Source organism: Cucumis sativus, chromosome 5, assembly GCF_000004075.3.
Source record: "Cucumis sativus cultivar 9930 chromosome 5, Cucumber_9930_V3, whole genome shotgun sequence".
Classification (NCBI taxonomy): Eukaryota; Viridiplantae; Streptophyta; class Magnoliopsida; order Cucurbitales; family Cucurbitaceae; genus Cucumis; species Cucumis sativus.
In genome coordinates, this window is record NC_026659.2 from 30,780,821 (window position 1) to 30,793,122 (window position 12,302).

At 31.3% G+C, this 12,302-nt stretch overlaps 3 protein-coding genes across 3 annotated transcripts; all 3 read left to right on the forward strand.

The window, feature by feature from the left end:
* The first annotated feature begins 485 nt into the window (after nucleotides 1-485).
* On the forward strand, nucleotides 486-3,500 carry LOC101218458 (probable inactive ATP-dependent zinc metalloprotease FTSHI 3, chloroplastic). The gene is made up of 4 exons (XM_004141552.3): nucleotides 486-1,815; nucleotides 2,315-2,638; nucleotides 2,738-3,038; nucleotides 3,168-3,500. Exons 1-4 carry the CDS (start codon nucleotides 724-726, stop codon nucleotides 3,365-3,367), a joined length of 1,917 nt encoding a protein of 638 aa, XP_004141600.1. The 5' UTR covers nucleotides 486-723; the 3' UTR covers nucleotides 3,368-3,500.
* A 1,760-nt stretch (nucleotides 3,501-5,260) lies between these two features.
* Nucleotides 5,261-6,172, forward strand: LOC101218691 (F-box protein At3g07870). Its single transcript, XM_004141553.1, has one exon. It carries the CDS (start codon nucleotides 5,261-5,263, stop codon nucleotides 6,170-6,172), a length of 912 nt encoding a protein of 303 aa, XP_004141601.1.
* A 1,996-nt stretch (nucleotides 6,173-8,168) lies between these two features.
* LOC101218925 (F-box protein At3g07870) lies at nucleotides 8,169-9,353 on the forward strand. The gene has a single exon (XM_004141554.1). It carries the CDS (start codon nucleotides 8,169-8,171, stop codon nucleotides 9,351-9,353), a length of 1,185 nt encoding a protein of 394 aa, XP_004141602.1.
* The last annotated feature ends 2,949 nt before the right edge of the window (nucleotides 9,354-12,302 follow it).

Genomic DNA, 12,302 nt, shown 5'->3' on the forward strand with positions numbered 1-12,302 from the left:
ATAACTTTGTGTGTGTTTGTGGGGATGTATTATTGTTTGACATTTTATCGATATCTCCATCCACATTGATGTGAAACTAAAACTTCGATATTTTCATCAACATCGACATTTTAAACCTTCTATAAAAGATAAAAATGTTTTCTCTACCAAATGTGAAAATCTTCATTACGAAACACTACGTTCAATTTGGTCTTTAGGGTTTCGAGAGCAGCACTAGAGTCTAAACATTTTGTATTACTTTTTGGGTAAGGACTAAAACTAAACCTTGAATACCATCTTCTATTTGAGGTTTAGGCATTTCCACAAAATCATTAGCCATCGGATTAAAGAATTCATTCAAAGGTATCTAAGTTGGTTTTGACATGCTTATGTTCTTATATTATTGATTGCTTTTATTTGATTTTCTTTTTTGAGTTAATAATTTTTGTTTTAAAATTTTAAATATTGTTTCTTCCTAGATTTTTGTATTTCTTTTATGTTATTAAAATTTCAGTTCCCCAATTCTGAGCCACATACTCCAAACCCAAATTCATTCATCTTCTTCTTAATCTTAAACCTAAAATCTCTCCAACTTTCTCCATGCCATCACAATCTCAAGCTTCCAAACCCCTGAAATCTAAGTCTTTTTCAACATTTCTGAGATACCCTTTTCATCTTTCTCCTCTGTTCTTCAATTCAGTTAATTCACCTCACCCTTAACTTAACCCAGTTGAGATTATTTTCATGGCGGGTCTCTCTGTTTTTTCCATTAATGGCCACGCTCGGAGCTTTGGACCTCATATTGACACCAACAACTCTGTATTGAGGTATAAAAGTTTTGCTGCTACTTCACTTTCTCTTCCTTCAATGCCTTTTCCTTCTACCTATAGAAATTCTCAATGCGAGTTGCTCTGTAGTTGTAGATTTCGTGTAACCGTAAATGGGCAATGGAGATTTTCCTCTTTAGAGTTTAGCAAGTTCTGTAAACCCTGGTGTGGATTTTCTTGTAATTGTAAACTTGGGTATTTGGTGAATGATAAAATGTCTCATCTGGGTGGTAGAGGGAACAACAATTTGAGAAGAAAGTTTGGTTTAAGATTACGCCCAAGATTGAGATTGTTATCTAGAAGATTGAAAACTGTTTCTGTTAGGTCAACTTTGAACAATGTAGGGACGTTTATTAGGAAGAATGTTAGAAAAGTTACCCTTTCTGCTTCAGTTTCTATTGTTTTGGCGATTTGCTATTTGTTTCTGAAAATAACAGCAGTCCCACCTTCCAAGAATGTTCCATATTCAGATTTCATTACCAGTCTTCAGAGTGGAACTGTCACTAAAGTTTTACTCGAGGAGGGGTCTCGTCGTATATACTTTAATCGAAGTTTTACAGAATCGATTCAAGGTTTAGATGGTCAACCATTAGCAGTAGCTGTAGATAGTTCTAATGGAAGTGATAAGGGAATGAGTGAAGATTCAAGAACTGTTCAAGCCCCAAGAACGAATTTATTGACAAAAATTTCAAGAAGGAAAAGCCGTGTCGCAATTCCTGAGTGGCAATTCTCGACTAGGAAAGTAGATCGCGATGAAAAGTTTCTGCTTGGTTTGATGAGAGAAAAGGGAACTACTTACAGTTCTGCACCTCAGTCAGTTTTGATGTCGATGAGAACTACATTGATAACAATCATATCTCTATGGATTCCTTTAATTCCTCTCATGTGGCTTCTCTATCGTCAACTTTCTGCATCGAATACAACTGCAAAAAAGCGACAACCAAACAGCCCCATGGTTGGATTTGAAGACGTGGAAGGCGTTGATGGTGCTAAAGTGGAGCTCATGGAGGTAAGGTATTTAAAATTTTGTTAATACATCTGACAATCTTTCCTCTTCATCTACTACTTTAGCATGCTTTTATGTATTTTTCGACGTAGAAAATTGAAAATTGATTTGCTGATTTGTCCTTGGCATTTTACTTGGTGCTCTTTTTTCCCTTTTTGTGAGTACTATTAGCTGTAATATGTTCTTGTTTTAAACTAGTTTCTCTTATCTAATTGTAGGTTGTAAGGTTAAAATATTGTTTTTAGTTCTTGAATTTTGTCTTGTTCCCCTTTTCCATCGAAGTTCTATTAAGTCCTACTGACTGCAAGATAATTTCGACATTTAATCTTTGACAAGAGACTGTATCTTTACAATAAAAAGTTTAGAAACTAAAGTAGCAATTGAGATAGAAGTTTAGGGATTAAAATTGAAAAGGAATCAAAGATGAATATTTTCTTCAATAAATCTTTCTATGTAAAGCAGGTGCTTTCTTTTTCTCTATTGACTAAATTTATGATCATAGGTAGTATCATGCCTTCAAGGAGCTATGAACTACCAAAAACTAGGAGCAAAGCTTCCTAGGGGTGTCCTGTTAGTAGGACCTCCTGGAACTGGGAAAACACTCCTTGCACGAGCTGTGGCAGGAGAGGCAGGGGTTCCGTTTTTCAGTGTTTCTGCCAGTGAATTTGTTGAAATGTTTGTTGGAAGAGGGGCAGCACGTATTAGAGACCTTTTTAATGTGGCAAGAAAATGTGCACCATCAATCGTATTCATAGATGAACTTGATGCGGTTGGAGGGAAACGGGGTAGAAGTTTCAATGATGAACGTGACCAAACATTAAACCAGGTGAGATCTTCAGTTAGCATGTGAATCACCCACTCTCTTTGCTCAATCTTTTCAGTAAAAACTCCATGATCTAACTTTCCTCCTTTCTAATTACCATAGCTGTTGACTGAAATGGATGGATTCGAGTCGGATATGAAAGTGATTGTTATAGCAGCAACTAACAGACCCGAAGCATTGGATCCCGCCCTATGTAGACCAGGTAGATTCTCTAGAAAAGTTCTCGTAGGCGAACCTGATGAAGAAGGAAGGAGAAAAATCTTGGCAGTACATTTAAGAGAAGTTCCGCTCGAGGAAGACCTCAACTTAATCTGCAGTCTAGTAGCAGCACTCACACCTGGTTATGTAGGCGCTGATCTAGCAAATATTGTTAACGAATCAGCACTACTCGCAGCTCGTAGAGGTCAGTTGTCGTTCTCGTTATACACAAAGAACTAATGAGCTCCAGTTTTCTGACTCAGAACACCAACTTCTTGAGTTATTTTAGCATTTCGGGGGCCATCATTCGAGTTCTTTCTTCTCCTTTCTGCAGGTGGCGAAATGATATCGAGGGAAGATTTAATGGGAGCCATTGAAAGATCAAAATTTGGGATCAACAGCAAGCAACTAAGGTCTAATACAATAAGCAATGAGCTTGAAAGACTTTTTCCATGGATGACATCTCTAATGGGAAGAAATGACAAAAGAGTGGATCCATCACAAGGGCCATTAGGCTATCAAACTTTGAGCTGATATGATTTCATGTTGTGTCAAACAGATACATCCATACTTGCATAATCCACATTTGATACTGTAAATAAATTTCTTGTACCATTTTAACGTAGAAGTTTGGAATGACTCATGGGGAAAAAAAATATTTCTTAAACCCTTTTTGATAAAAATTACTTAAAATAATAAAAACAGCTGCTATTTCTTAAAAGTGTTTTTCTAGTAAAAGTTTGTTTAGTTTTTGATATATTGAACGGATTTTTATTAATTTAAAATTACTATAAACGACTTCGTGATCCGGTGGTGTTCGACGATCCTCAAAGGTGGTGATTAGAGTTTCTCATACAACCAACTTAGGAATGACTAACTATTTTAAACACTTAAGTGTTTTTTTCTAATTCGATTTATTTTATAAACTCATATTTTATGTGGTTGATATTTGCAACCCTCTCCCATCAATTGTGTTAAATAGAGGAGTTGGAAAGCAAGAGAAGAATTATATGAACATAGACGGGGGCATGAGACTTCCATTGAATGTTGTTAAAAGTAATATTCTCTCAACTTGCTATCTCTATGTAAAACTTGGAATGATTTTGTTATAGATTACACTTCATAATGAGTATATGAGTGTTTGCTTGTCTTGCTTATTTGTAGTTTAAAATGTCTCTAGATCGTTATGGTGGGAGGGAGGAGTTTGAATGCATCCATTCGTATGTTCAAATTATGTGTGCTATTTTCTTACTTGGTCACTGGTTGCTATAGCTACGTTGTTATTTTGTCACTTTATGTTGTTACTTTATCACATTGAAACTTGTTTTTTTGTTTCCTATTTTAGGTTGTACGTATGATCTTGAACATTAGTTTTCGAAGATTGGAAGAAGATTTTGAAATACTATTTTTTTTGGTGTAACACTTCTCATTTATTTAGTTAGAATGACAAACTTTGACAAACTTTGACTTAGGAAATAATGTATGTAAGATTTGTGAAAACTTAGTTAGCAATTTTCAAATATTATACTACTAATGTTACATTGTTGAATTGAATATTAATTTTACTTTTAATATAAAAGCTTATGTTTGTTATATTTGTTCATCTATGGATTTTATTGTCGATTAATTATTGTTCGTGTATAATTAAGTATTATTGAAAAAAATTGCTTATTTACAATTACAATTTATATATAAAATTGTGGTCGACAAACATATGTTTTAGATCACCGCATTTTGAAGAACGGTTATGCCGACAAAACATGTATTTTCATTAGAAAAACTTATATGTCAATGCAACATTTTTCATCGATAAAAATGCAGTATGTCAACAAACGGCAAGAACTACTTCTCCCAACACAGATACGGTGACGTTCTTGCCGATGAAAAAAAAAATGCGTCAGCATAACTTAGGGTAACATTTTTTTTGGATTTTGGACGAAGTTTTTTTTCGTTCGAAAAAATAAAAATTCTTGTAGTAACAAAACCTGGTCTCTTACAATCCATAATTTTCTCAAAAGAAACAAACAGAAACTAATTTTTTCAAATTAACTTTGTCAAATTGTTATTTTAGTTTTGCTAATTTCCTCAATTTTAGATGGGTTGTTGTTACTGATTAACACTTCAAAATCAAAATATTTGCATACCCTATCTGCCCATCAATTGTGTTGAATGGAGGAGTTGAATAGTAAGAGAAGAGTTATGAACATAGATGATGGGAGCATGAGGCTTCCATTCAATATTGTTAAAGTAATATTCTCTAAACTTGCTATCTCTAATTTGTCAGTGTGCAGACTTGTTTGTAAAACTTGGAATGATTTTGTTATAAATTACGCTTCATCTTATAGATTTGTTCCAAACGTTTTCTTTCTTTGTACATGTGATATTCTTCCCTCTAATTGCAATTGTAATTGCAATTCTAGATGTGACATGACTCGTGAATGCAATTTCAAGATTCACTGTATCGATATTGATACAATGAGTTGTGTTGGTTCATTTGGATTTGAAGATGATCACAATCACTCGACTGTTTCAATTGTCAGCTCTTGCCATGCTCTACTACTCATTTCCAAACTTATTGATACTGATGATTTATGTGAGGGCATATTAAATCCGATGACTAATGAGTTTTTAGAACTTCCTGACCGTGAATATGATGAGTCTAGTCCCTATTATGGATTTGGTTTCAATCCAAAGACAAAGCAATACAAATTGTTCAGAGTTACCGAAAGGGATAGATATGAATTCTATAGTATAATGGAGATCATGAGGTTTGGTGATAGGAGTGAAACCAAGGAAGAATGGAGGCATTTTAAATGTCCACCAATTAGCTTCGACGACCACGGTGCTTACTTGAATGGAGTTATCTATTGGATGGGAAAAGAAAAGGGAAAAGCGTATGTGATTTATGCTCTTGACGTTGAAACCGAACAAATGGAATTAGTTGCTGATTTAGAAGTTGGGCCTCACAACTTTAGGTATAATGGGTACATAGCAACGTTAAATAAGAGTGTTTATGCATATGTTCCCATCGTTGGACCCTGTTGTACTAAGATTCAAATTTGGACTATGCAAGGAAAAGAAGGGTGGATTAGAGAATTTGTTATGTATGATGAAGTATCAAGGGGTTTGAGAATGCCAATGCAAATGGTTAAAGTGTTGAAAGATGGAGAGAGATGGTTTTTTGTTGAAGGTAACATTCTTTGCTGTGATAAGACAGGGATGAACATCAAGATAGAATCATTATGGAATAGTAAAATTGAAACAAGATTTGATGGGTTATGTCAAATAGAATCCTTGAATTTTGGATCTATTCAAAATATATTGGCAGGCTACCAATGAAGAAGTTCTTTTTCTAATTTATTTCATTAAATTTTGTTGAAATATCTATCACAACTATGGAAATTAAAGTCATCATTGACTTGATTTTTGCTAGTATTTTTTTAAAAAAATAAAGTTAGAACTATTGAATCTAGAAATAGAAATATTTGATCCGTATCCATCTATCTATTTTCTCATTCGAACTTAACTTCTGATCGTGTGTGAACCATTTGTGATTAATAATTCACGTAAATCAAGTAGGGTTTTCTAGTTTTTTCTTTTTTTTGGGGTATGTAACCAACTATTTTTCCTTTAAATAAAGTACCTCGTCTCACTTTGAGAGGCATAACATTCATTCAAAAGATAAGAAGACTCTTTGATTTCAAACCAGTTTTATACATTGGTGAACCTTTTATTTTATTAAAAGAAATTAAATCGAACCAAATGGAACGATCGTCCAGTTTGTTGGTTTTGTCCCATTTTGCACACATCAAGTTGCAATTGGTGATAGAGATGGAGAGAGGTATGACAAAAGGTTTAGACTAACATCCTATCAATGTCTCCAACAACCATCATTAGTGAAACGATAACCGTTATACTAATTTTGATCTATTACGATATTACAATTGTCACACCCCAAACCGCGTGTTGAAACCAAAACGCCGAAGTAGTGGGAATATGATGCGAGTTAGTTATAACTTTAAAATTTTCTTATCGCATATCTTACTCTCAACTCTTTTTAAACTATGAACAACATTCAAAACGCAACGGTGTGGTCAATGTAACGCCAAGCAAAATAAACATAAACCAAAATGTATACTTTATTAATGACAGATGTTTCATACATTATTATAATATTTTGACCAAATAACCAATGCTTAACCATTTCTAAAACGCCTTGAATCATCTCGCTGCAAATCTTGTAAGAGATAGATTTTTAAAATGAAGTCTAAAAAACTTAGTGAGGGTTTATGAAACCTTTTCCAATACCTTTTCATAATCATTTCACAAAAATAATATCAAATCATTTAAATATACCAACAAATAGTCATTTCATTTCGCATAAACTTTTCTTTATATTTAATTAACAAATCATTTCATTTCGTCAAAGATTTTGAATCGTCGCATTACTTTATGTTTAGACTACTGTATCAACAATATCCAATAACATACAAAATTGTTTAATAGTTTCATTATATTACAACCGAATATGTTTGGGCATAAAAGTGCATATGAAATCTCATTCACTTTTGAAAAATAATTTTATAATTTTAATGAAAATGCTATTGTACTCTAATAATTTGATTTTAAAAAATTTAACAAAAAAAATTCAAATATATACCAACATTTTATGATTTTTAAACAAGTTAAATTAATATTTCTTATTTATATAATATATTTACACAATAACATTTTGTTCACTCTCGATCGTTTATGTACGTTCGAGAAAACTTAAAAGATTATATTATCACTTCTCTTGTCCATTATATTGCTCACACCTTCTCCTAAACAAGAACACGAACTAAGATGAACATAGAAACCAAACATGGGTCATTAATTCTTCAATGGCAACCAATGGAAGCAAAATGGAATAAACTATGAAATATAATATTAAGTACCTAGTGAGTGTAGTGTTACAGAATAAAACATTACTTGAAGTGTTATACATAATATAGTAATTAACTACAATCCAATTCATTACTTGAATGCAATGCCATTGCCATATATACAGTTAGCAGGTAATATTGCATGGCCACATTTTAGTTTGTGATTTGTTTAGAAGTGACACTAACTGTGATCTTATGATATTGTTTGAATTTGTTCTATATTATTGGGACGAATTGACTAGGGTTTTATCAACAGTTTGATTAGAAAAGTTCAAACATTGTCCACAAATTACTATTTTTAGCCATTTATTTATGTAATTTGTTTGTTTTGTTAACCCATTTGTTAGTTAATTTTGGCTTTAAATGTGGAGTACTTTCACCTCAATGCCTCTCTTCATCAGTTGTGTTGAATGGAGAAGTTGGAATGTAAAAGGAACATAAATTTGGGTCTACAGCTTCCACCCAATGTTGTTGAGGTAATATTACCCAAACTTACTATTTCTGATTTGCCAGCATGTAGGCTTGTGAGTAGAACTTGGAATCATCTAATCTTAAATTATGCTTCCTCTTCTAAATTCATTCCAAATCTTTTTCTTGCTGCTAGCTATGAAATCCACTATAGTCGTAACTGCAATTGTAATCCTCATTGTCGTCCTACTTTTAAGTGCAATCCCAAGATGTATTGCATTGATATCAATAGGACGAATAACCTTATTGCTTCATTTGTGTTTGACAACAATGATTGGCCTTATAAAATCAAAATTCTCAATTCCTGCAATGGATTGTTGTATATTCACAAAGTTGGTGATGAAAATTTTTGTAACGGCATATTAAATCCAATGACTAATGAATTCTTCATACTATCAACACAACCTAAAGTTAAAAATGAGGATATTAGTTGCTTCTACGGATTTGGTTTCAACCTTAAGACAAAGCAGTACAAATTGTTCAAAGCTATCCATGACGAAGAAGACTCACATTTGATGATGGAGGTTATGAGGTTTGGTAAGAATGAAGAAACCAAGGAATGGAGGCATTTGACTTGCTTGCCTTTTGTGTTCTATTGCGACGGTGTTTATTTGAATGGAGTCATATATTGGATCGGAAGACAAAAAGAAAATAAGTCTGTGATTTATAGTCTTAATGTTGAAACGGAAAAGATTGAATCCATTACGGTTTTAAAAGTTGACCCATCTTACAACACGAGTGACTATGGGTACTACATTGGAAAATATAATGGCAACCTTTATGCAACTATATGGATCCATGGAACATGTTGTAAGAAGGTTCAACTATGGATGATGCAAGGTAAAGATTGTTGGGTTAAAGAATTTGTTGTGCATGACATAGAAGATCGTTATGTTGATGCATTCCTTGTGCTCGTTAAAATCTTTGAAGATGGAGAGAGATGGTTTTATGTGGGAAGCAGACTAATTCTTTGCTATGATAAAACTGGAACACAAATCAAGAAAAAGTGTCGGATGAAACGAGTCAGCAATGGTAGAGGAAATCTTGTAGGTCAACTTTGTCACTTTGATTCCTTGAATTTTGGATCTCTTCCAAACATTTTAGATGGACACAATGAATTGAACTAAAGTTAGGAGTGTTTTGATGAACTTTTCAAGTGTTTCTTTTTTATACATGTGAGTCTAAGTGTTAGAAAATCAATGCAAACATGTACTTAGTCTTTTTTTTTTCTTTCCTCCTACACAAGAGTTTAAAAAGATTTATATCTCACCCAATTCTTGTATTTTGTTTATATCTCCCTCTATGATGTATAGAAGAGGTTGGAATAAAAGTTTAAGGATAGCTTTAGGTAAGAGATCTTGACATTGTATTCAATTATCATAAAGTATCAAACATTTACCTTCGTCAATAGGTCCAATCTTCTAGCTATTTTAGCAATTCATCATAAGATAACAATAATAAAGTTTTGAAGAACACAAACCAAAAACCTTTTATATATTACCAAAGAAAAGACAGAATCACAACAGTGGTATATCCAAAGATGGCAAACAATAAATCTCTTAAAACCCATAATTTTCTTAAAAGAAAAAGAAACAGAAACTAACTTTGTCAAATTGTTATTTCATTTTCCTTTTATGTTTGTTTTCTCAATTTTAGATGGGTTGTTGTTACTGATTAACACTTCAAAATCAAAATATTTGCATACCCTCTCTGCCCATAATCCATTGTGTTTAATAGAGGAGTTGAGTAGTAAGAGAAGAGTTGATAAACCAAATTCAAAGAGAGTTTCGTTACCTCAAGAAAAACTTTAACATATCCAACTATTACTTTTCTGATGGCACAAATGATTGAGTTCGATCTTGCATTTTCAATAATGTTGAAAGCCTCTTCTGCAGTGACCACACACTTTATTTTCTACTCTAATCAAGTTTGCTCAGAGCCAATTTAGATAAAATCATCAAACCTTGTTCGGGAGTTCAATCACTACTTGACATGTACAATAATGTTTCAAATAAGTAACTATTTTCATGTATCACGTTATATATAATTTGTAATTTATTTTAAGTGATACCTATTATATAATATTAGAATTGTTCGCTCAATTGATCAAATTTGATTAAGAGTATGGAAAAATGTTCTAACATTCTTTAGTTTTTTTTAGAGTGGTTAATGTCGAAAATTCAATATTTGCTTTATTAGGATGGAAAGTCATCCGATTCTAACAAGCTTTTCTAAAGAATTAAATAGAAAAATTAGAGGCGATAGTTCAAATTGAAAAGAAAATTATATAAAACAATTTTATGACATGGACTAACTAAGAAAATGAAATCGATTATCACTAATATTAATTTATTAAGTTATGTAAAGATAGTAAGAAATTATTTTAATTAGTTCAAAATTCTTAACAAAATGTCTGACCTCTTACAATTAAAACTCTAATTAAACCGGTAAATATATTAATTTAAACTTTAAACGTTAAAAAAATAAAGCAATTTAAACCATTGATCAAGCCTACTATGATCAATAATTGAAATATCAAATCAAACATTTACATTCAATCCATAGGTCGAATCTTCTAGCTATTTTAGCAATTCATCCTTTAAATATAATTAATAAGATAACAATAATAAATAATAAAGTTTTAAAGAACATAATAAAAGAAAAAAAAAATGTTGATTATTTAATATTTTATTTATTTTAACTAGTTTTTAGCATGTGCATGCCACGTGACAATGTCATATATTTTTTTATTAATTTATTATATTAGAATTATTTTTTTAAGGAAAAGAAATATAAATAGTTCTTAATTAATTTTGTTGATTTAAATTTCCAAACCTTCAAAAAAGCTTCCATAATTGATTATAACTAAAGATAAGAAACTCTTTTATGTTTATATTTGTTAAGTTTGAAAGAAGAGTATATATGGAAGAATTTAGGATCAATGTGCCAAAGTTGGGGAAGACAACAAATGGGGAAGAAATGGTTGAATTGATGATGAATTGAATAGAACAAAGATGGGGAAAATTCCAAGAGACATACCTAATTAAATGAACAAACACGTGGTGAACCACAACTTTATATCATGATCATATCTATATATATCTACGTATATATTTATGTCGAGAGTTCTTTCTTTATCCAAGTTTTTAACTAATATAAAACAATATCTTTGATCATAAATATGTGCAGACAAGGTCAAAATAACCTAAAGTCAACAGAAATTGACATGACCTTTTATCTTAGACATGTAAGATTCGATTCCTCCTTTACTGTATCACTGTTGTAGAAAAATGGATATATTTGAGAGTTTGTATATAATATTAAATCTAATGGTCGAATGAAATATAGTTATATAATATCAATTTCGAGATTACATGAAAAAAAAATGACGTGGAGATGTGATAAATAATTTTGTTTTTTTTGCCACATCAACATTGCATTAAAATTTGTTAGGAAGCCCATAAAAGATGAAATGTTTCAATCAAACATATCTAGTAAGAATGAGTTGTGCCATGTTACATATATCTTATAATTTACATTATTAGAAACTTTTCAAACGTTAGAACAAAATAATATATATTATATCTCTAAGAACCTGTTGAAAATATTTTCAATACATTATAAAAAAATTTCATTACATTTATTTTTTTAATGTTTTTGTAGATATTTTAAAATGCGTTTTTCTAATACTTTAAAAAATTACCATCAAAATTAATTTTTCAAAATTTAAAATAGAGAGATGGAAGTAAACAAAATATTTTAGAAATATTGTCCAATTTCTCTTTTATAACAAGGACTTTTATTTTATTATTCAAATTCACAAAATACGTTTTCAATATTAATATATTTAATTTTCAAATATCTATCCTTCATTCATATAGTTTAAAACTTAAAAATTCTAAATGTGTTCGATATTTCTTTTTCTTTCACATTTGTCGATGTTAATTAAGAAAAGATATAGATGTCAATTATTGCTAAAGACCTCTAGGTATGCTCACGTTATTGTTATTCATATTTTATAAAAATTCATTTGTAGTTTTAACAGCTAAAGTTGTAGAAAAATATACCAAAACACA